The sequence below is a fragment of the Hypomesus nipponensis genome, chromosome 9 (assembly GCF_054491055.1).
Source record: "Hypomesus nipponensis isolate SF chromosome 9, ASM5449105v1, whole genome shotgun sequence".
Classification (NCBI taxonomy): domain Eukaryota; kingdom Metazoa; phylum Chordata; class Actinopteri; order Osmeriformes; family Osmeridae; genus Hypomesus; species Hypomesus nipponensis.
This window is the reverse complement of record NC_140369.1, coordinates 15,312,086-15,336,203: the sequence shown is the minus strand read 5'-3', so window position 1 is coordinate 15,336,203 and position 24,118 is coordinate 15,312,086. Positions and strand designations below refer to the sequence as shown.

Genomic DNA, 24,118 nt, shown 5'->3' with positions numbered 1-24,118 from the left:
TGTAGATCAAATGGATATGGGCCCTGTGAGCAGTCAAGACCATGTGAGTGTGCTACTATGGCTACTTTAATATACTGTACATTTGTGTTGTCAGTTTTTTAAACGTGCAAAGTTGTTAAACTGAATACTCAAATAATTTACCTCCAAATTATTGTTTAAATTGCTTATATAAAATGTAGGTTATTTATTGCAAATCTCTCATTATGGTAGTGTCAAATACAGATGAAATCTTTCCCCAGGTGGATGCAGGGAATACTGTGCCCGACAGTCTGTCCAGGGATGGGAGGACCTCATGCAATGATGAAGTATATGTATAATGATGTCTCGATTCTTCATGTGCCTTTTAATCAATCAGTTTATATGTACAGCTCTGTCATCTCGTGTCTAATATTATACATCTGTTGTTTCCTCTAGTCTGACACGTACCATGTGTACTGCTCCATCCCTGACAGCCCCACCACAGCAGCCAAGGCAGACATGGTCTACAGTTTTCTGCAGCCACATTGAAACCACAGGGTATAGAAGGACCTGTCACGTCATTAGAAACTCATTTCCAACTCGGTTTCCAATTTGAGAATGATCTCACCAAGCCTTTGTTCGATTGCAGAGTAGGCTGTTAGCCTTGCCTTTCTGCAAACTGTACAGAGCTATGATAAACAAGCCATGTCACCTAATGGAATAGTATTTGTGTGGAGGTAAAAGATTTAATTGCCTGTGTGGTTTGCAGGTGGGTGTTGAAGAGACTTCTTTACCATTTCAACGCTAGGGAGTAGACACCACAAACCTCTGGGGGTACAGGTGGTGTCCAGAACCCATCTCTATCCCCTTACTTATAGCAACAAGAAGGGGTCCCACACACAGACTGTGGTCCCACACAGACTGAGGTCCCACACATGTCTAGTATGTCAAGGGTCTCAGCTGTCGCTCTGGAAAAAGATTGGTCTATTATGAAGGGTGCTGATGACATCGCAGGCCTGTAAGCTGTAGAGGCTTTACACAAAACCATCTCTTTTCTCTGTTTATTCGTCTTTTGACCATTTATTTGTCTGCAGTCATGGCTTAAACTTCTACCACTCCATTACAGGGTTGACTAAGGCACAGCACCACTAACCAATATATATGTTGTATTTGAATAAAGTCATGCATGTAATTTTTTAATCCATTTGGTGCTAGGCCTATATCAATTTGAGAAATATATGTTGCTTTGTTTTGTCAGCTTTCCTTCAAGTGTGCACATATCTGTTTACTTTTAATGTATGATCATCCTTTACAAAGAACAGAAAGTAACAAGCAAGAAACACAAGATGTATGATGTAGGACAATTAAATCTTACAGATAACTCCTCAAGTACTACGGACTGTTTCGTTAAAATATGCATGCTTAAACCTTTTTCTTTATGCTACTGTTTGTGTTATTGTTTAACTTTTTGCTAAGCACTGCAGATTCTATATTTTGAATAAAACTTCGAAACTTGAAAAAACACTCATGTACTTGGTAAATTAAATGTCATTTTCACATGCCGACGTAAAAGCACATGTAGGCTACTATATACCAAAGTCTATTGAACTATCCACTCGCCATGATAGCCTATAGGTCTAACAACATCCTCCTTCAATACGTGGTCCGTTGCACTACAGCCCATACACGTGAATGCATTAGCCTACATTCACGTCACGTCTTACTGTGATTCAATTGCACTTCAGGTGTGTTTGAACGATTACTCTCACTAACTCAAATTTGATTGGTTGTCCGATTTAAGTGAGCAGTTAAAAATATAATGTGTGGTCTGTTTGCGAATCGAAAGACACTTCCAACATGGTGTCATGGATCAATCCCTTTTTGTGCTCCTTGGTACTGGTGACTTTAACGTCTTTTGTATCAGTTTCTTATGGGAGTATAAGTGATATGAGCCCATTAAGGCCTAACAATGAAGAGACCGATTCGACCAAAATTAGGACAAAGTTTAAAAGAGACGGTCGCAATTACGCAGAGCCTGGAACCTCAACTGGCGTAATAACTCGAAACGGATCTCTTGCCTTTGATTCCGATTATGAGACTAACTCAGCGGATGTGGATTGTGAGTAGACAAATGTCTCAATTTAACATTTGCTTCGTGGTCGCTCAATTATTTATTTGGACTTGACCTTTTATTTTCAGCTCGGCACCTGTTGATGAATGGCAAACTAAAACGCATCGGGCCTTCGGTGCAGTGCTCTGATGATGCAATGACCTTGCGAGTGAAACGAGAGAGGATTCCCCGTTTTCTGGTTGACAATGGTTAGGTCTGATGCATTACTGTGGCTTTCCAGTGAAATTGACTGGTAGCATGATCTGAGCTTCTGCTTTCTGCAGGTGAAGGGTCTCTCATTCCTTTGAATCGGATGCCTTCTCATTGTGGTTTCTCTGTGAGGCGGTCCGTCAGAGACGTGCTTTTTGTAGCTCCATACAAAGGCTGCCATGTAACTGAACAGGTACATTAATGATTTTATAAGGGATGCCGCTGTCATGACTGCTATTCAAACAGATACTCCAACCATTGAATGAGAAGTGAACTCAAGTACTCTTTCAACAGGGTGATCATTTACTGCATCTAAGCTTATGGGGGGAATCCATGACAATGGCTTGTCCCGTTTTCCCCTCTCCACTTTCTGTAACCTGCTTCACTTACGGAATGCTGTTAAATATGGGAAATATTGAAGCAGATGCACTCAAAGTGAAGGGTAAATTGGACTTCATTTGAAAAGTCCATCTAATCTACTGCATTTAGTTTGCAAACCCATTCTTGTTAGGGTCGTTGAAGAATTCAATATGTTAAAATGAGAATGTACTTTTAGTCTATGATGTATGGAAACCCGTGCTGTCTTCTGGAGAACTTTGTGGATTTTCTATGGTGTCACTCTCCAGAGACACGTTGATTACTGCTCCTTACAAAGAACCCTGCATCAAGATAAAGGTATAGTTCTTTACTAACTTCTGCTTACAAATTTATAAATCGTCTTTGGGTCATCCACTTGCAACATCTTTTGTTTTATAGGATAATAAGCATGTTATTGTCCTGCATGCTAATGGTCAAGAGGTTTCGGTATCCTGCCCATCTCAAACTAGCCCTGTGGATCCTCTGATGCCATCCACCACCACGGCTACACCAACTACTGGGGGCTCCTCCGACTCTCAGTCCGCAGAGCTGCCTTCTTACCGTGGATACCAACTGTTTCCAGGGTCCGATCCCTGGATCTTTCCCAACAACTGACCCTACTAGGGCTGCACAGAACTTCTTCAATTCCCCCGGGTCCCCCGACAACTGTTTCAACGAGAGCTGCACCTGCTGATCTTCAATATGCCCTCAATACCCCCGGGTTCCCTCAATACCCTAGGTTCTCTACACTATTAACAACGACTGCCACTACGAGAGCTGCACCCTCTAATCCCGAAATGCCATCCATGATGACAGCTGCACCAACTAGTGCAGACTCATCTGATACTGGGGGCTCCTCAGACTCAGTTGGCAGTTGCCTTTTTACTCTGGGTAACCTCTATACTCTAGGTTCCCCAAACCATTCTCAACAAGAACTATACCCACAGATCCTCAGATGCCTGGGTTACCTCTATACCCTAGGTTCCCCACACCATTCTCAACGACTGCCACTACCAGAGCTGTACCCTCTAATCCCGAAATGCCATCCATGATTGCTGCACCAACTAGTGCAGACTCATCTGATACTGGGGGGTCCTCAGACTCAGTTGGCCGTTGCCTTTTTACCCTGGGTTACCTCAATACCCTGGGTTTATTGGACAGTTCCCATGGATTACAACTACGAGCGCTTTGCCTCACCGCGGTGGTGCACTCCCTCCTCCACCTGCTCCTTAGGACTTGTCCCTTAACGCCCTCACCCTGTTCAGTGACTTGTCAAACGATTCCTCTTGATGTCTAACTTCTTTTAGTGAGATGTGTACTTTAAAAATAATTTCTCTTTACATTTGTGTCGTGTCATTTTCTATGGCTTGTTGGTGATTGCAACTCACATTGGTTTTGTCTGAGCATTGTTCAACTTGCATGGTGAGTGTTTGAAATGCGTTTTAGCCAGCTGAACTTAGTCAGGACTCTGATGTGACTTCTCACTATAAATTAGTCCATAAGTAGTTGCTTCTTTTTTGGTCTGCCAACCTCGGAAAGGAAACAGCTGTAGAGCCCACAGTTGAGGTATTATTGGAGAAAATAAATTGGGTTGGAGTGCATTTATTTTTTTTTCCCTGAAGGGTTTTGTTTGTTTAGGCTGAGACTCATGCTAAAATGGTTATTGGATGGAGTGTAAATGTGGACACATGCTTGTTTATTCTCATTAAATCATGAATCCTTAAAGGTTTAATTCCCTCCCTATATGCAAAGAGGGTTATGTCACAGGTTATTGGTAAGATTTTGTGAGGCACTTGATAAGTCTTGGGCATTGAGGTGTTGGGGGACGACACTGCTCCAGCTCTATACCATACTCATCAATGTCTAAAACGATAGGTAGCAATCACACACAGAAGTTGACACAGCAATATTATAAAAATGCATGGAAAAGATATTTTACTTTTTCAAATGACATTTTAACATGTCCACACACAGACCTTGCTCAGCGGCCTGAGTGTTGTCTTGAAGGGTCCAGCCTGCTGTACACTCCACACATGATGTACTGGTCCTCAGCCTGTCTTTCAGGTGTCAGGACAATCCTGCACCTGACACAGCTGAGTACAGCCCTACTGCCAGCAGGAGGTGCTAGCGAGCCAACATCTCACGCCCTGCCACTATTGTAATACTAGTGCAGTAACGGTAAAGGCTTCTAAAGCCTTTGTTTTGAGTGTATAGTATCGTTTCACTTTATAGCTGCTGCAAAAAATACTTTTTTTAGTAATCTGCAAAATATGAAGACTAATTCATTGCGTGGTATAATCAGTGCAGGAAAAAAAGGGTACATTTCAGGTTGACTTGGTTGATAGAACCTGCTGTAGAGGCCCAGCCTCTTGGGTTTTAATCCCATCAGAATAAACCCACTGATATGGATGCCCACTCTGTGAGTCTCTCCTATAGCCTTGTAGGCTTGAAGACAGTCCGCCCAGTCCCCTCCATCTCACCCCTCGCCTACCCCCAGACAGTGCTGACAGAAGCCCCTGTCTCTGGGAGGGCAGGTGGAACCAGGGCAGCCCCTGGAGCAGCTCTGGGAGACTTCGCTTGCTCCCTGTGGCAGACCGGGCAGGGTGCGATTCAAAGGTGACCAGGGTAAAGCGCTCTCCTACGCAACCCTGCAGGCGGTCCGCATGGATGCAACTCAGGCAAGCTGAGAAGACGTCTGTGTATGGGGATGAGTCCCTGTCCTTGTCTCCACTTTCCTCTGCGTGAGTGTCCACGGCCCGGGCAAAGTGGCCCTCTTGTTGAGGGTCCTGACCCCACTGCTGGGCCCTCTCCCAGGCAGAGCGGGTCAGGACCACTAGGACCCGGCCCCCCTGGGTGTCCAGGAGGTGTAGCTGGGAGTGCAGCCAGGGCAGGGGCCCAAGAGAGCCCAGCTGGGCCCGGCTCCACAGATCCACACATACCCTGAAGCCCTGGGCAACAAGGAGGGAGCCCAGCTCACACACCTGCTTGGACACGGGCCCCTCTGCATCTGGGGGGCTCAGCAGCATAATGTGACCCTCCCCACCAGCTTCTAGTTAGAGGGGAGAGAAGGGGGTTACAGACACTGCAGCTGATTCTTTAGATATACAGTATGTCACATTTAAGGGAAATGGCATTTTGGTACAATTATTTATTTCTATAGTCCCTATACAAAAGCCTGTCAATGATAGTCATTGATTAGGATAAAAATGAGGAAATGCACACAGCTGGACAGCTGTGTCAAGCTGTCTCATGAAAAGTAAGGGACTGGGGGGGTCAGATATTTCTGATCATACTCACGTTTCACTGTGCTATGCAGGAAACAGACTCCGAGAACAGCTATGCCGATTAGCAGCACAATAACAAGAACCAGTAGACTCATTCGCCACCTACTGGCTGAAAGGGAGAGACACTGTGTACGGCATATGACTGATAGTTTGAGTCCTTTGTCTGACTGCATGTTTGATGAAAGCACATTAGTATTGAGTTGGTTTCCCTCAGTTAATAACCGAGTCAGCTAGCTTATTTACATTCATTGTTGTGACTGCCTTAACCACCATGTATGACCTAATGACAATCTATTGTTCTTTATTGGGATCAGCCTATCAGTCGTTATTGAGATAACATGCTCAGAGTTGATTACATAAATCTGTGTTTGTAAATTTAGTAAATGTAAGGAAAAACTATATTTTAAATCTGCTACAACAGACGGTACTTTTGTGTCAGAATACAGTTGAATCCCAGCACATCAATTAGGCCTTTATTGGAGCTTATGCAACTATAGATGTTTTTTGATTAATACAATGAGGTTACAATTCAAAAACTTACTATATACATTAGGACAAAAGGGGCCAATATTTTTGTCCATTCCTTGTATCTTTACCTGTAGAGACAAACACAAACACAAATGTTTTAATACATTTAGCTTCCTTTCGCTGATTGGTTTTGCTTCGCAAATATGTAAGGCAAATATGTAAGACCCATGACACAATTAAATACTATTTTGTACCTATTTGATTATGTAATAACTCTGTCAGCTAGTGTTACAGGCAAAACAAATAGTAGTATTGTACCATCATGCACAGGTCCACACGAGACTCTATGTCTTCAAACGCTCCCTGCACCTGCTGTGATAAGAGACACGCTACACCGTCAAAACACAGAACACATACTAGCCTGAACAGTATCCCATCGAGAAACAAATTGTCAACAATACAAATGGCCACTGTTCAAAAAAAAAAAAACAGGTAAGTACTGTTGTCACTGGTTACCCAGAGTCCTTTGCGGTTTTCCATCCATGGGCCGTTGGACAGAGGCTGCCTGGAGCTGCCCTGCTCCCTGCACCCACCCACAGCTGCGTCCCTCTGACACAGCCACACCTCAGCTTCCAGCCTGCAGGGGGCTGACACGTTCCAGGACAGCATGCTGCCCCCACTGTTCATCTGGCCTCGGACCACGGACACTGACACGTTCGCCCACACGTTACGTTGAAAACCTTCTTGAACGACAACAAAAATGATGTTGGAATTGATCTTGTTTTTTTTCCTCACATCTCCTTGTAAGACAGCAGACCAGAGTACTTTTGATATGTAGACACACAGAAGACTTGTGTTCTTATGAAAAGGGCTACACAAATCAAGTTTAAAGTTTGATTTGAAGAAACACTGCCTCTTACCAGAGTTCTTGAATGGACAACTTTCAGATCGGTGTGACCTTTCATCTACTTTATCCCACCACATCTGCATATACATCCACAGACACGCACACACACGCACAAAATCAAAAAAAGATTCCGATCATTTCTATGATGCTGTAATGTTCCACAATGTGTTAATAACGCTTAAAATATGGTAAATTAAAATGAATATCAGTAGACCTACCTGAATGCACATACAAGGACTGACAGAGTGCAGTGGAATGGCTTTTTCTGTCCACTTATACAGACACAAAATACATGTTTATTTCAAAGACAAGCAATGAGAAGCACTATGCAATAACAACTTTCAGGTATAAATGTCTATAAATTCAGCTGTAAATTATCTTGACACCTTTGCACCACATTAACCTTGCAAATTCCATTTCTTTCCTGCTTAAGGCACATCTTTAGCGGGAAGAAGTTGTCATTCTTGTGTTCAGCACTCAGATTCACCACGCCCCTTATCTGGTCAATATCTGCACCTATTCTAGGGGCTGACAAACACACAAGCCAAATACATAAGAGAAAAGTCAAGTTGAATAAATGTAGCTAGACTCAACTGTCAGACAAATCGTCTCCAATGGGCAGCACCAAAGCAACACAAATAAGCAGACATTGTTTCAGGTGGATATTTTCAGGACAGTTAACATCAGTTGCTCAAATAGAAAGCTTTGCAAATGTAAATAACAGAATGTAGTTCTGAGAGTAGATCAAACTAACTTCACTCACCATCACAAGCCTCTACAAGTCCCTGATGTTCTGTGGAACACACTGGGCGTGGGATGAGAATCAGTCATAATCATTACACAGGAGGAGGAAAGGGTAGAGCCCTCCCAAAAATGTCTTGAAAACACCACTTGTCTCAGTACCTTCATCTATTGATGGCACTTTTACCATGTGCTGCAGTGAGCCCACATTCACACTCACTTCACTGCTGAAAAGCACACTCTTTGGTTCACACACCACCAGTGACAGCTTCGCCTGCTAAATGATGAAGTTGGATAAAAACATTGGCTAAAGCACATCAGATTCTATGCCTGTATGATACGCAAGTATGCAATTATTGATGGTAAATTTACGTACAATCGCCTCAGGTGCAGTTGCAGCCGTTGTGTTGAAATGGATGTTTTTACATGCTGGCATGTAGGCTACTGGACTGTAGCACACCATCACGTTCGCTGCAAAACACGCACAGGTGAGCATGAGCAACATTTCTTGCAATTTGTTTGCAATTGTTTTTCCCCAAAAAGTTTCCTGGATTCGCTACCATTAACATCTTGATCCCAAACTCCTATGTTTTCTTCGTAGTCACTCTCCTCATCTTCAACGAGGCTGCTGTTCAGCTGGATGCTGATGAGGATGCAGGGTGAGCATGCATCTGATGTGCAGCATAGCTTAGCCTGTACCTCTAAGTTCCAGATAGCTTCAGAACCAGACACAGTGTCCATTGGGAGAAGGATATCTGACACAAAGACATAAGATTGGAAAAAATGAAAGAGAGGGGGGATGTTCTTTGTGTGTGCCTGTGCATGAGAAAGATAAGGGACTGAAAGATAATTGGTTCAAGTAAGTGTATGGAGTGTGTCTCAGCAATGTACTCTGGAATGTGTGACTCAGACTGAAATTGTACTTGAAGTGACATGGAGAGGGATTTCGCGAAACAAAAGTGCTCACCTTCAACAGTGCAGGTAGAATTACCCTGATTATAACAAAATAGAGGTTAGAGTTTTCTACTCAAGTCACAGCCTACACTATTCACGTATGATTCATAGCGCGGTGCATAATAATGTTGGCTAGCCTAAGTTGTAAAACAAGCAAATAGGCATATAACAAAAACGTAAATACACACTAGAAAACTTTGATTTATAAGGACAATGAATTGGAAAAGGTTGTTGCCCAATTTCGACAAAAGAGGCAGCGTTTACCTGTGAACATGTCACTCGTCCACATTGAGGGACCATTATCATGTCCAACGCGAAAGTTGAAAACCCTGACAGTATGACTGCGTATGACAACCAAGACACAGTAGATTTCATTTCAAAAGTCCCCCCACCATTTCTTGACGGAAGCTTTACTTTTAACTGTGTTCTCCGTGTCGCGCCAGAATGCGACCACTCTGTTGTGGAAGTGATTGAGGATTGGAACAATGGTGACCGGGAAAAAGAGGGGACATGTAATTTAACTAATTAGATAAAAATGTTAACTTACAGTAATGTATCCGTGTTGAAAAGCTTAAGAGATGTCAATTTCACTTGTTTCTAACATAACAAATTAATTCAATTGAAATTGTAGTTGCAGGTACTTACATTTTTGAATTGGATCCAAAAGCTAGCTTTTAACAAAGTAAATAAATGAGCATGACAATAATTGAGCGCAATGACTCGTTTTCCCTTACCAAGCTCACATCTTAGGCTAAATATTAAACCTATCATGAACAATATCTGATGTTCTGGAAAGAGTCAACAAACAGGTATTACTCGGGATTTAACCCCACCCCACATACTCTCGCTTTCCCTCCTTCTCTCGCTCTCTTACGTTTGCTCTCTTGCGCTCTCTCTCTCTCTCTCTCTCTCTCTCTCTCTCTTGCGTTCTCTCTCTCTCTCTCTTGCGTTCTCTCTCTCTCTTGCACTCTCTCTTGTGCTCTCTCTCTTGCTCTCTCTCTCTCTTTCTCTCTCTTTCTCTCTCTCTCTCTCTTTCTCTCTCTCTCTCTCTCTCTCTCTCTCTCTCTCTCTCTCTCTCTCTCTCTCTCTCTCTGCATACCAGCCATAGCCTACAACTTTCAGATGTCAAGGTCCAGTAGGTCATTGAAATCAATCTGTTTATTCAAACAACAATGAAGCTGGTAGTTTCAATAATTATGTCTTTGTTTCACATTTTTAAACCTTAATTAACAATGGATGTAAAACTTTGAATGGGCATCAAGGCGTGTAGGTGACCAAAGTCCTTTCTCTGTAGCTGTGGGTATTTACAAAGAAAGGCTGTGCCATGTATACTCAGAATGAAGTATTTCAGTAATGAATGTGTGCTTTATCCACACAAAAAATATATTGATTGCCTCACATCCTGTTACAGGTCACTTCAGCAGTAGGATTTAGATTGCCCTGTTGAACCAGTTTTGTACTCAGTTTTGTACAGTTTTCTACTTTTGTAGAAACACGTTCCTTAGCTGCTTACTTGGGAACTGTATAGTGATAGATCTTGACTGATCACATGGTTGGACTGCTACCTTGGGACAGGTGCATAACAATGTCAGCATTTAAAGATCATACATCATATATCAATCATATATTATGATTATTAAAGACCCTTATTTTCAAGTTTGAACAGATTATTTTTTTATTTTTTACGCTAGTCAAGGCTTATCAATGTTGTAGTAGCAAAGCATGCTGTTATACCAGTGCACAACCAACCCTGAAACCTAAGTATGAATGAAATTCATGGAGCATTTTGGACACACCTAATCAAGAAAGCCTATGTTTCAACACCACCGTTGCTGGGTTACAAAGAGCTGACAAACACGCCCAGTACAAATAGCAATAACCGTGACTGTGTCAATCCAGATGTAGAACAGATAAAGGTCAGTAAAGACAAGAAATTGCCAACAAAAATACAAGCAAGATGTTTGGAAATTATTATTTAGTACTTTTATTCAAACTCTCCTGCTTGGTCCAGTCTTAAGACAGGCAGCAAGTGAAAACATACTTGATATCTTAGTTCTAGAACCGTTCCCTCCATTACCCAGGTAATGTGCTGTGCTAAGTTATGGTGATCATAGTGGCCAGTTCCAGTCGTGAGACGGAGAAGTCTCATAACTGACTGCTCTAATCTGCAGGGCAGACAGAAGAGAAAGGTGCAAGCAGGCAACATCAGGAGAGGAAGGCAGAAGTGTTCCAAGCGAAGGAACTAAAATAGAAACATACTTTAGTCAACAAGCATGTATGATGTCTTAGGCTTGGAAACCGTTTTTTAGACTACAGTACAGTAGATGATTCGACCTGTTTTCTGGATATAACAAGCTAAAGAATGACTGACAGCCATGGGAGCTTAGATTTATCAGTGATCTCATTAGAAAGGGAGGCAGAGAGGCGAAAAGGAATGTCAGCAGAGGCATTGTTAGACATAAAGCTCTACTGGGGCGCAGGCCCATGTTCATATGCACAATGCACTACTAGGCTATAGAAACTCCCCTTGCTCAACCCACTATACAACAGTTCAGGGACGCAGGTTTGATATCAGCTTTGGCAGGGACATCAATAGTTAATGGGTGCGCGCACATTTTCTTTGCTCGCATTTGAGCGCATACTGTTCTTTGAGCTTCATGTTATTAGGATTCCTCCGTAAGGAGGAAACCTATTGTTATTGGTGGTTTTATTATTTGTAATTCTTGTACCATGGGAGTCAATGGCAGCCCCTAGACCCCATCGACAACTTTTTGTGAAATTTGGCACACTCATTAAGGACAGTTTCTTCTATACCTACACCAAGTTTCATGTCTCCCATTAGACCACTCTAGCGCCACCAATGGGTCAAAGTTGGACTTGTGTTTACACACGCAACTTTTGAACCGTATGACTCATTTTCAAAAATGAGGTACCATTGGATTCCCTGGATCAAGCCGAGTTCAACGCACACCATGGCGTTAATTTCCGGTTATATAGATTTCCCGCCATTTCCGGTTTTATCAAAAACCTTTGAAAGCCTACTCCTCCTACAATTTTTGTCATATCTTCTTCAAAATCACCAGAGATGATCTTCAGACCAAGCCTCACAAAAGTTATCAAAGGAATTTTGATCCTCATAACCGTCTGTCCGGTACAGCCAATCAAATTCATCAGAAAAGCCGCAAAACAGGATGTGAAGTCATGTCTCAGCAAATCTTTGAGATATCAACACTAAACTTGGTAGATCGGAGGAAAACACTACAACATGTTACCATGTGCAAAGGCAAATTCATATCTCAAAAAATGATTGATATAAAGCAAATTGAACTTATCGCTAACGCTAAAATTATGCTTTACACATCAGCCATTCAAAAACTGATACTCTGATTCAATCACAAGTTCATATGAAAACTCTTGAGAATGTTCATAACACAAATCTGTGAAAAAGTTGACTGTAAGATGAAAGGTCGATTTTTGGTGAATATTTGAAACATGCTTGCTTGGCTAATTTCTAGGCAAATTTCCAATGAATGTCTCCCTTGCTCCTCCCCGCGCGTGCTCCAAAATCTCACACACACTCAGCCTTCCCTTGACACACGCGCGGCCAAGACGCACACGCAACATTTCAGGAGAGTGTGGGCTGACCAAGCCCCCACTCATTCCTTGGTCTTTAGCAAAGGCCCATGTGGCTCTTGATGGTATTGCATTTCCGATTTTGTATGCAATGGTAAAAAGGTCTCAAATCCTGAAACATTGATAGTGTAGGCCGAGAAACACTTTAACAAAAGCCCATGTGGATCTTGTTGGTATTGCATTTCCGATTTTGTATGCAATGGTAAAAAGTTATAAAAATCCTGAAACATTGATAGTATAGACCAAGAGTAACTACCACACCACAAATGGCCCACCATTACCCATAGGTGGCGCTACAGGCCACGCCAAAAAGCACAAATATACAAGGCTTTCTGGAATGGATAGGCTCACCAAGCCCCCTCCCTTCACTTATTGGCTTGAAAAAAAGGCCCTTGTGGCTCTTGATGGTATTGCATTTCCGATTTTGTATGCAATGGTAAAAAGGTCTCAAAATCCTGAAACATAGATAGTATAGGCAAAGAAACACTTTAACAAAAAGCCCATGTGGATCTTGTTGGTATTGCTTTTCCGATTTTGTATACAATGGTAAAAAGTTATAAAAATCCTGAAACATTGATAGTATAGACCAAGAGTAACTACCACACCACAAATGGCCCACTATTACCCATAGGTCTTCCCTTGACACACGCGCGGGCTTGGCAAGACGCACACGCAACATTTCAGGAGAGTGTCTTTGTTTGGTCTTTTGCAAAGGCCATGTGGATCTTGATGGTATTGCATTTCAGATTTTGTTTGCCATGGTAAAATGTTATCCAAATCCTGAAACATTGATAGTAAAGGCCAAGAGTAACAACAACACTTTAACAAAAGCCCATGTGGATCTTGTTGGTATTGCATTTCCGATTTTGTATGCAATGGTAAAAAGTTAAAAACATCCTGAAACATTGATAGTATAGGCCAAGAGTAACTACCACACCACAAATGGCCCACCATTACCAATAGGTGTCGCTACAGGCCACGCCCTAAAGCACAAAGCACTTCACTTCTTGTGAAGATTAAAGCGCTTCACTTCTTGGCTTGAAATAAAGGCCCTTGTGGATCTTGATGTTATTGCATTTCAGATTTGGTATCCCATTGGAAATTCTGCAGCATTGATTTTTCTATACAGTTACAATTTGTCAAGAATATACATTTTTCAATGGTTCGCAATGCTTTACACGTAAGCCAGTCAAACAAGTTCATATGAAGACTCTTGAGAATGTTTAGTACACAAATCTGAGAAAAAGTTGACTCTAAGATGAAAGGTCGATTTTTGGTGAATCTTTGAAACATGCATGCTTGGCTAATTTCTAGGGAAATTTACAATGAAATGTGTCCCCTGCTCCTCCCCGCGCATGCTCCAAATTCTCAGACACTCATTCTTCCCTTGACACGCGCGGGCTTGGCAAGACACACACGCAACATATCAGGACTGTGTGGGCTGACCAAGCCCCCACTCATTCCTTGAATATCAGCATAGGCCCTTGAGGACCTTGGTGTCATTGCATTTCCTACTTTGTATGCAATAGTAAAAAGGTCTCCAAATCCTGACACATTGACAGTACAGGCCAAGAGTAACTACCACACTTTACCCAAAGCCCATGTGGATCCTGTTGGTATTGCATTTCCGATTTTATATGCAATGGTAAAAAGTTTTTAAAATCCTGAAACATTAATAGTATAGGCCAAGAGTAACTACCACACCACAAATGGCCCACCATTACCCATAGGTGGCGCTACAGGCCACGCCTTAATGCATAAAGATACAAGGCTTTCTGGAATGGATAAGCTCACCAAGCCCCCTTCCTTCACTTACTGGCTTGAAATAAAGGCCCTTGTGGATCTTGATGGTATTGCATTTCAGATTTGGTATGCCATTGGTAATTCTGCAGCATACATTTTTCTATACAGTTACAATTTGTCAAAAATAAACATTTTTCAATGGTTCGCAGTGTTTGGAGGAATCCGCCATTACTGCTTGCAGTTATATTATTGTTTTTATGTTTTAGTCAAAATAAGATGAGCGGTAGGCCTATCATTTAGAAACTTTCTTTAGTTTTGTAATGTTTTCCTAGCCTACCTCAATTCTGACTTGTGTGCAGAGTCCAACATTTACATTTATTCATTTAGCAGATGCTTTTATCCAAAGCGACTTCCAAGAGAGAGCATGACAAAGTGCATAGGTCACTGAATATAACAACAAGATAGTCCCAAAGCATTGTGGGTAGCCAAAACAAGAAGCACACATTGTGAACAACCAAAAAGTGCCAAAGGGAAAACCATAAGAGCATGTAGTTAAGCAAGTTACAATTAAACAACATGAAGTGTCTAAGTGCAAGCAACAGTAAGATAAAAATGAGATTAACTAAAATAGAATACAACAGTTTAAATCAGCTACCACTAACCAACAAGAGCAACAGCAAGAGTCATTGTGATCCTTGAGGAAATTAGCATTGGGTTCAGCAGACCATTCCTAAGTACCATTGTACTCCCGGAACAAGTGCGTCTTGAGCCTTCTCTTGAAGGTGGAGAGACAGTCTGTGTCTCTGATGGAGGTGGGGAGTTGATTCCACCACTGGGGGGCCAGGCAGGAGAAGAGCTTGTGTTGGGACCGGGCGGTCTTGAGCGGTAGGACCACCAGGCAGTTGTCTGAAGAAGACCGTAGGTGGCGGGTGGGGGTGTAAGGCTGCAGGAGAGACTTGATGTAGTCGGGTGCAGTCCCGTTCACTGCTCGGAAGGTCAGTACCAGGGTCTTGAATCTGATGCGGGCCGTGATGGGTTGCCAGTGGAGGGAGATGAGGAGCGGGGTAACATGGGAGTGTCTGGGTAGATTGTAGACCAGATGGGCTGCTGCGTTTTGAATCCTCTGAAGAGGGCGGGTTGCGCATGCTGGGAGACCGGCGAGCAGCGAGTTGCAGTAGTCCAACTTGGAGAGGACAAGTGTTTGGGCTAGCAGCTGGGTGGAGTGCTCAGACAGGTATCTCCTGATCTTCCGGATGTTGTAGAGGGTGAATCTACACAACCTAGAGATCGCAGCAGTGTGGGCCGTGAGGGAGAGCTCATCATCCATGGTAACCCCAAGGTTCCTGGCAGAGGATGAGGGGGTCACCGTCGCAGATCCCAGGGTGATTGAGAGGTTGTGGGAGATGGAGGGTTTGGCCGGGATGATGAGAAGTTCTGTTTTGGCGAGGTTCAGCTGGAGGTGGCGCTTGGTCATCCATGCGGAGATGTCTGCGAGGCAGGCCTCAATCCTAGCTGAGATCCCCGGATCGGTCGGGGAGAACGACAGGTACAGCTGCGTGATGATTGGTCCAAGTGAGTTGGTGTACAGAGAGAAGAGGAGGGGTCCAAGGACGGAGACCTGTGGGACACCAGTGGAGAGCTCGCGAGGGTCTTACAGTTTGCCTCCCCAGGAGACCTGGTAGGATCTTCCCGACAGGTAAGATGAGATCCACTGGAGCGCAGCGCCACTGATGCCCATCTCAGAAAGTCTGTAGAGCAGGATCTGGTGGTTAACCGTATCAAACGCTGCAGAAATGGCCAGCAGAATGATGATGGATGACCTCGATGCCGCTCTGGCTCCGATACCAGGACTTTGTGTGGCTATTTGGCGCGCTGACATGGAATTCTGCGGGTATCGGCCTGTGTTTTCGGTTAAACTGCTTTGATTTTACAAGTGTTGATTGGGATACTGCATTAATTTTTTGCACTGACTAATAAAGTATGCACTGACTAATAAAGTAAATTGTTAAAACTCAAACTTTAGATTCTACTGGGGCACAGCAGATTTAAACTGGGGCACGTGCCCCAGTAAAAAGGGTCTAACGACGCCCCTGATCGTCAGTCAAATGTTCACAGTCCCTCTGTCATGGAACCTATCAGGTCTGTCACAAGATGACAGTCAGACCAGATCATGGCCTCCGGAACTGGTGCTGCTGAGGGTGCTGCAGCACCCCCTGCTGACAGCACGGAAATGTAAAATAATATCACTTGAAAATCCACCACGCTGCACCGCCCCTCAACAATAAAATATGAATATAAAATGCAGTTATGGGCCAGGTGACATCAGGGAACCTGTCAGGTCTGTCACAAGATGACCAAATCAGGCCAGATGACATCAGAGAACCTTCTGGAAGACAGGGACTACATTCGTATGTGGTGCTCCTTTACAGTTCAGTGTCTAGCTCATTATCAATTTAAATAACCGACCATGAACTCCGACCACATTTTGGTATCTCGTCCTGTTCTTTATGGTCAGGTTTTTAAACCAAACCATGCCATGATCGTAGGTGATTTATTGAACCACATGCCCACACATTATATTTCTATACTTGGGGAGGACAGTACAGAGATTTTGCAGTAACAGTACAGTGAGTTCCGTTGAGAGAAGTGTTATGTTGCCATCCACTGGCTAAAGAAGGAACATCATGAAGTGTTGTTACGATTTAACTTTTATTAACATTCACCTTCATGTTTTTTCTCATATTTCTTTACATTGTACTTTGTATCTTTGTTATAAAACATAATATATATATTATATTGAGGTGATACACTGGCTGAAGCAGTGTTGTGTGTTAATGTTTACATCCAGGCTCCTCTGGCCAGCCTGATGGTGGGGCTCCGGGATGATTCTAATGACTTCACCTCTACAGTGTCCCACCTCTCCTCACTTCTAATATGACCCTTATACTCACTCCTACCCGCACCCCTCCCCTCACCCCTAACCTCCCAGCTCTCACCCCTCCCTTGACCACAGACCTTCCTGCTCTCACCCCTTTCTTCGCCTCTAAGACCCCTGCCCTTACGCTTCGCCGTACCGCTGACCTCTCTACCCTCATTGGCTCCCCCCTCTCCCCAGCCCTTTCCACCCCTTTTCTCACCCCGACCATCCCCCTTCCCATCCATCCAGCTCACCCTCCATTCACTCCTCCCCTCCAATCTCCCCCCCTGCCTGCCCAACCGGCCCTCTCCCTTCCCATCCAGCCCCTCCACCTTGCCCTCCCCCATCCCGCTAAGCCCCTCCCCCCTCCCCTTACCCCCAAGGTGTGCCATGTATCTCTGGGCGTAGCTGCCGCATCGCCAGGTCTTCAGGTGTGAGTTGTAGCGTTGGTGGTCGAACAGCTCCTCCTCGCCCAGGTGGGATTTGATCCGTACGGCAGCGGCGCGCTGCTGCCAGTTGAACAGGAAGATCTGGCGGGCGCTCTTCTTCTGGCCCCAGCCCTCTGCCAGGCTCAGGGCGGTCATGCCCTCGCAGTCCTCCATGTTAGGAGGTGCCCCGCCCAGCAGAAGGTCCTGGATCAACTGGACATGCCCCTGAGCGGCGGCGGCATGCAGTGCCCCTCGACCGCGGGGGGTCTGAGCCCCGACGTCAGCACCTGGAGGAGGGAGGGAGGAGGAAGAGGGGGGAGGTAATTTGCAGTTCAAGTGGAAGACATGCAAGGGGATTTTTTTGTCGTAACAGTTGTGTTACGGAATAGTTACAGTGTTATGGAGTAGATAGAAACTGGTACACCCTGCTGCAGTAGTGTTATGGAGCAGATGGTGTCTGGTATACTGTGCTGCAGTAGTAACTGTGTTATGGAGCAGATGGTGTCTGGTTTACCCTGCTGCAGGAGGAAGCGGGTGGCGGAGGCGTGTCCTCGGTGAACAGTGATGAACAGGGCAGAGAAGAGGCGGTGAGGCAGCCAGGAAGATGCAGAGGAGCCCTGGGGAGCTGGTTTGGACATGACCTGCTTCAACTGAACATCACAGAGAGAGAAGAGGGAATACAATGTTGGCAAAGTTAGACTCTGTTACAACCACCAGGGGTCTCTAAATTTCCTTCAGGATCAATGATTGGAATTGAAACAAATTAAATTGAGTCCAATTAAATTTAATAACAGCTGTGTAGCTCAAGGAGGAGTCGTCCACCACCGCTCTTTGTTCATTAGCCATCTCTTCGACTGGCCCAGTTAACAGACCAGCGGTTGTGATGTTGTTCGAGTCTGTCCTAAACTGCACCTGACATGCCTGTGGTGCCTCAGTGTTAACTCTGACCATGTAGGTGTTGCCGGAAACAGCAGCAGTCACCAGCTCAGGCCAGCCGTTGTAGGGCCACACCCCCACCGTCAGCACTGTTCCTGGGACGATGTCGTTGTAGTGCAAGGTGCTTTCCTCCATCAGGTCACCTGTAGGGTGGAGCACCAGAGTAGGGCTGTAGGCTCACACTGCATGGTTGAACTAGATCGGGGATATATTCCTTGCTTTCCTTCGTTTTTGTTCTTTTTTTCTTTAGTGTAATGGTTTAATCATTCCTGTGGGAGGAGCCCTCCATTTTTCTGATTATTAGGTTACATGGACACACCTGCGTTTACTGTTATAGCTTTCAAACACTTGTAAACAGTAAAAAAAAAAATTGAGGCTCGTTGTCATGCTCTGAATGGAGCATTGTCCACTTCCGTAGGCCTATCAGTCGAACAGAGATGGCAGAGAAACGACTAGCATAAAAGCTTATAATTACCTTGGTCCAGGTAGCATAGTCTCTGGAAGTCCGCAGGAATTCCAACGGCCAGCTCCAGTGCGCTCTTTAGTTCTCTGATGGTCATGCTATGGTGGCAGTTTGGCACCATGAACACCTCCCCTGTGTCACGTACCCGCGCATTGAGTTTGAACCGAGCTGTCTTGAAGACGCGGTGAACAGAATTAGTCAAATTCGGTGATGTTCTATTCGAAGCGGACGGAGGCCTACTAAAACATGTCTTTGACTTGCTCATTGATAAGCTCTGAATCATTTGAAGGCTACAACATTAGTCAACAAGAAAACCAGTAAAGTAGCCTTCTCTCCGACGGAATGTTGTGTGTCTATTTCCCAGTGTTACTAGGCGATGGGCGCATCAATTCAAGTCCCGTAAAATGCGCGTTAGAGACGCGCTGTTTTCTCTGTGATTTGGCATTTTGTAGGCTAAGCCAACAAGAAGTCACAATAGTGGAATTCAACACCGCCAAGATGGTTTATTGCTCATCTAAAGTTTATTGATACTGTTGTACTAAATGCCCTTACATGAGGCAAGGCAACTTTTTCGTTAAACACAATTCTTATTTCTTACATAGGCCTACTCAATATTCCTCAATATACTAGAGATGAGGTTTTGTAACTACAGAAAACAACAGTTGTATGTTACTTAAGAATCATGATCTTTTAGTCGGATTTATTTTGTGTAACTGCTTATTGTCTCCGGACAAATGATCAGTGAGAGCTGAATCTGGAGTTGTCTCTTGTCTCTGTGGTCTTGATCAGTAGTTTGGGAGTTGGGGAGCTGCTATGGTAACCATTGGTTGCCTTGGAACCTGCCGAAAACAACAGGGTTTAAATAGAAATTGTGAGATAGAGTGACAGACAGAAAGACAGACAGACAGACAGACACGTCTGAACTATTGTGAAGGAGGTGAAACGATAAAAAATAAGTTTGATGTAATAAACTTAGAGCGGCTACTTACTGTGACTGGCCACAGCCTGAATGCTCAGGATGGACTGCTGGCCCAGCCTGGAGAGAGATACGCAGTGTTATATCCGGGATGGAGAGAAATAGTCCAAGGGAATAAGGAAAAGGAGGAACAATGGAATCAGGGAACAAGTTTATCCTAGTTTAGCCCTTTGATGAGCCTCTTCTCTGAGCCTTGCCTCTCAGCCTCACCTGTCCTCCTCTCCTTCCAGCAGCTTCCTGTAGGTGGCAATCTCAATGTCCAGGGCCAGCTTCACGTTCATCAGCTCCTGGTACTCCCGAAGCTGACGAGCCATGTCCTGCTTGGCCCTCTGCAGGGCATCCTCCAGGTCCCGGGTTCGCACCCTGGCCTCCTTCACAGCCAGCTCCCCCCGCTCCTCAGCCTCAGCCAGCTGGTTCTCCAGGTTCCCTCGCTGGGGGCGGAGACAGCAGGTTAACGCTCACTTCCTGGGAGGAATGTCTCTATCACTTCATTTACTATCCCAGTTTCAATCTCATCCTCTTGAGTCAGAAGGGATTTTATTCGCCATGAATGTTTGCACAAACAAGAAATTTACTTTGGCAGGATGGTGCATACATTAAACATATAGGAATCTTGAAACTTAAAGATGTGGTCTAACTATACAAAAGGAGCAAAGTCTAGCTAATACTAAGGGGATTTATAATAAAAAATAAAATATAAAATATAAGCAGCCATAATTACAATCTAACTTCAAAAATTCGAATCTAACTAATCTAACCTATCTGACCTCTAACCTACCTAAATATAATCTAATCTAATCTCCTCTAACCCAGCCTCTACCTCAGTCTTTATACTCTAATTTAGCCTCTGTTGCCCACCTGGGCCTTGACGGCCTCGATCTCAGACTGCAGTCGGCTGATCATGCGATTGAGATCAGCGATCTCTCCTTTGATGTTCTTCAGCTCGTCACCATACTGACTGGCCTGCATGGACATCTGGTCAAACTGCAGGAAGACAGATACAAACAACTGAATAAACAAACCAATAAACAAATTCATAGGGCTAATGTCCTTTTTACATTGGAAGATAAGATAAGAATGTACATGTAAAATGTACATAAAATTGACATTTGTCTTTGGTATGCTTGCAAGTGCATAAACGTATTTTCTCCATTAGTCATCTTCTCCCGTACCTTGTTCTTGTACCATGACTCCGCCTCCTCACGGCTGTGGGCAGCAATATCCTCATACTGAGCCTTGACCTCAGCCACAATCTGGTCCATGTTGAGGTGCCGGGAGTTGTCCATCTGGACGATGACTGACGTGTCCCGCATGCTGGCCTGCAGCTCCCTCAACTCCTGGATTGAAGAGTAAGGACTACATTACCTACAGGGCACTGGCAGTAAGGACTATATTACCTATAGGGCACTGGGAGTAAGGACCATTTAAGCCAGAGGGCAACAGGAGAAACAAAAATACAAAATTCCTGTATTCAAATCTGATATGACATGACTGGATAGGTAACAGCTGTTTGATGAAGCTCATATCTTCTGTGCAGTCCTTTTACTGTAACAGATCCTGTCAAGGCAAGGAGTAAGGAAGGATGCATTCAGAAGAATGTCTCTTGCATTTGATGTCTCCTCCCTGTCACGAACCTCTTCGTAGATGCTCCTCAGGAAATTGATCTCGTCTGTGAGCGCACCCACTTTGTCTTCCAGGTCAGCCTTGACCAGGTATGCAGAGTCCACATCCTGAAACAAACAATGGCTTCACCATTTACCACTACCGTCACTTGAAGAGACCAGCTGTCAGAGGTCACATGTAAAGGTTAGGTGTCAAAGGTCACCTGTATGAGGCTAGGTGTCGGAGGTCACCTCTACAGCTTAAGGGTTAGAGATTAAAGGTGACATTTAGTAACATTTTTTTACAGGTCTGTCAGTATTCCAGATAATGAGATCATGTTTCAAGTGGAAAGACTAATGCTGTCCCCTGGCTGCTCTCACCCCTATTCTGTCTCCAGGGTGATATGATACCTGGCTAGCTGTTAGGTGGGGCATATTAGCTCATACACTGTCTATTGTTGAATCTTGTTGACTCTCTCTATTTCAGTCTCTCTTTCATTTAAAGTCGGATCTACTAACCTATCTCTGCCTATGGCAGTGTTGTAGTGTTGTATCTAGACAATAACAGGTGTGGAAGCCAGGAGACAAGCACTACTATACTACACATAATAGGATGTGACCTAAAGATGTTTAGGTCTCATAGGAAGTGACCTGGTGTTCTACCTTCTTCAGGATCACAAAGTCGTTCTCCAGGTTATTTCTCTTGTTGATCTCGTCCTCGTATCTGGAATATAGAGGGAGGGAGAGAGGGAGGGAGGGAAGAAAGAAGAGAGGTCAGAGATGTAAGGTTTGGTGGAGGACAGGTGAGGATTCAGCCAGGTGTGACTGTTGCTGTCATGGGATGCTGACCGATGTTGACCGCTTGTATTGCCGCATAATAAAGATTTTGTCACAATAACCTATACTCCATGATGATGATGTCCTACTTGTGCTTGAAGTCCTCCACCAGCCCCTGCATGTTTCTCAGCTCTCCGTCCAGCTTGGTTTTGTCATTGTTGACCACGTCCATCTGGCGCCGCAGGTTGGCCATGTAAGCCTCAAACATGGGCTCCACATTAGAGTGAGCCAACCCCTGGCCATGCAGCAGGTCAAACTTGGTCTCCAGCATCTTGTTCTGCTGCTCCAGGAAACGCACCTGGGATGGAGAGGATGGATGGATAGATAGATAGATAGATAGATGGAGAAACAGATGGAGGGATGGATGGATTGATTGATGGAGAAATGTGTTGTTGAATGGATACAGGGATGGACGGATGGACGGATGGACGGATGGATGGAAAGGGACAGATCTGGGCGACCCAGCAGTAAGAGCTGTCGTTTGCATTTCTATCTGGAGGGTAAAAAGTGTGCTGCCCTATGGTCTGCCAGCCTACGACAGAAAAGCACAGTGAGAGAAACACGGGGGATTCATTCGATCACACAAGCTGACCTATTTCTCTCAGGTTACAAGCCAACAAACCAGCTAAGGAGACTGAATGTGGGGCTTTAAATGTCCTTTAATGGCCTTGTTCACTGTTTGTCTGGAGAAAGGTTTTGCATGCACTGCCCCAGCATTAATGCACGGCTGAGCAGAGTCTCCAGAGTTTTAAGAGAGGGCTGGATGAGGGCAAGGTAGCCAAGCAGGAGCAGAGGGGGTTCTGCTGTTGATGTGTGGAGAGGCCGACAATAGCTCCATTGTAACAGTGTTACCTACTCCGTGAGAAAGAAGCTCTGGGTTGTGTCGCTGTGAGCAGGGTATTAGTTTCACTGCTATCAGAGGGCTACTTACTGCCTCTTCACAGGGAAGGCCTTTAGAAAGCACAGCACTCAGAGCCAGTTTGATAAGAAGGTAGGGATACTTTTTGCATCATCCGCTTCTTTCCAATTATTATTATTTCAATTATGTAATTGTAAAAATCAACTGATGATAGACTGATGATAGACTGACAGACAGACAGACAGACAGACAAAACAGACAGGCAGCAGACAGGCAGGCAGGTAGACGGACAGACAGACAGACCTTGTCAATGAAGGAGGCAAAGCGATTGTTGAGGCCTTTCATTTGATCCTTCTCCTGGGTCCTGGACAGCTGCAGGCTGGGGTCAATCTCCAGGTTGAGTGGCACCAGCAGGCTCCTGTTGACGGAGAGGGAGGACAGGGAGGGGCCCAGGTGACTGCTGGAGCCCCCGTACAGAGGGCTGCTGCTCAGTGACATCCCGCTGAAGCCCCCTAGAGCCCCGGGGCTCCCCAGCCTCCCGTTGCTGCTCCGCACTGAACTGCTGGAGCTGATCCGCTTGGTCCTCAGGCTCATGGTGCTGCCGCTCGCAGAGGACTAATGGAGCAATGGGCAAGACGACCAGACGGATGGAGCGGAGGAGAGGGCGGAGGGTCAGAGTCTGCAAGACTGGAGTGTGAGAGAGAGTGACGGCTGTGGGTGTCAGGTGGGATACAGC

At 44.7% G+C, this 24,118-nt stretch overlaps 2 protein-coding genes and 2 long non-coding RNA genes across 6 annotated transcripts; 2 read left to right on the top strand and 2 right to left on the bottom strand.

Annotated features, from left to right (window-relative positions):
* Positions 1 to 1,078, top strand: LOC146273146 (uncharacterized). Its single transcript, XR_014766602.1, has 3 exons — positions 1 to 43; positions 240 to 305; positions 415 to 1,078. It is a non-coding gene; the product is annotated as an uncharacterized LOC146273146 (long non-coding RNA).
* Positions 1,079 to 1,580: 502 nt separating this feature from the next.
* LOC146273145 (uncharacterized) lies at positions 1,581 to 4,360 on the top strand. The gene is made up of 6 exons (XR_014766600.1): positions 1,581 to 2,077; positions 2,158 to 2,277; positions 2,353 to 2,471; positions 2,573 to 2,720; positions 2,835 to 2,953; positions 3,035 to 4,360. It is a non-coding gene; the product is annotated as an uncharacterized LOC146273145 (long non-coding RNA).
* Positions 4,341 to 9,831, bottom strand: LOC146273144 (uncharacterized). 3 transcript variants are annotated; one of them, XM_084705285.1, is made up of 15 exons: positions 9,635 to 9,831; positions 9,254 to 9,444; positions 9,003 to 9,027; positions 8,596 to 8,790; positions 8,412 to 8,506; positions 8,198 to 8,312; positions 8,058 to 8,099; positions 7,698 to 7,822; positions 7,513 to 7,566; positions 7,308 to 7,371; positions 6,904 to 7,130; positions 6,706 to 6,759; positions 6,461 to 6,515; positions 5,933 to 6,028; positions 4,341 to 5,684 (listed from the first exon to the last, which is right to left on the bottom strand). In XM_084705285.1, the coding sequence occupies exons 2-15, from the start codon at positions 9,362 to 9,364 to the stop codon at positions 4,960 to 4,962; spliced, it is 1,983 nt and encodes a 660-aa protein (XP_084561411.1). In that variant the 5' UTR covers positions 9,365 to 9,444; positions 9,635 to 9,831; the 3' UTR covers positions 4,341 to 4,959. The 3 variants fall into 3 exon arrangements, with proteins under 3 accessions (XP_084561411.1, XP_084561413.1, XP_084561412.1); XM_084705287.1 differs by having other exon boundaries at positions 6,904 to 7,127; XM_084705286.1 differs by having other exon boundaries at positions 8,198 to 8,309.
* An 8,863-nt stretch (positions 9,832 to 18,694) lies between these two features.
* Positions 18,695 to 23,976, bottom strand: LOC146273143 (intermediate filament protein ON3). Its single transcript, XM_084705291.1, has 10 exons — positions 23,686 to 23,976; positions 22,613 to 22,821; positions 22,350 to 22,410; positions 21,720 to 21,815; positions 21,258 to 21,422; positions 20,944 to 21,069; positions 20,296 to 20,516; positions 20,099 to 20,145; positions 19,122 to 19,948; positions 18,695 to 18,789 (listed from the first exon to the last, which is right to left on the bottom strand). The coding sequence occupies exons 1-9, from the start codon at positions 23,974 to 23,976 to the stop codon at positions 19,848 to 19,850; spliced, it is 1,317 nt and encodes a 438-aa protein (XP_084561417.1). The 3' UTR covers positions 18,695 to 18,789; positions 19,122 to 19,847.
* Positions 23,977 to 24,118: the final 142 nt, after the last annotated feature.

Coding starts and splice junctions, on each gene's coding strand:
- LOC146273143 (XM_084705291.1), bottom strand. CDS start 23,976: ATGAGCCTGAGGACCAAGCGGATCAGCTCCAGCAGTTCAGTGCGGAGC. Junction 22,411..22,612: donor GTGGAGGACTTCAAGCACAA/GTAGGACATCAT, acceptor TCTATATTCCAG/ATACGAGGACGAGATCAACA. Junction 21,070..21,257: donor AGTCATGGTACAAGAACAAG/GTACGGGAGAAG, acceptor GTCTTCCTGCAG/TTTGACCAGATGTCCATGCA.
- LOC146273144 (XM_084705285.1), bottom strand. CDS start 9,364: ATGAAATCTACTGTGTCTTGGTTGTCATACGCAGTCATACTGTCAGGG. Junction 7,567..7,697: donor AAAGAAATGGAATTTGCAAG/GTTAATGTGGTG, acceptor TGTCTGTATAAG/TGGACAGAAAAAGCCATTCC. Junction 6,516..6,705: donor GTGTGGACCTGTGCATGATG/GTACAATACTAC, acceptor TTGTCTCTACAG/GTAAAGATACAAGGAATGGA.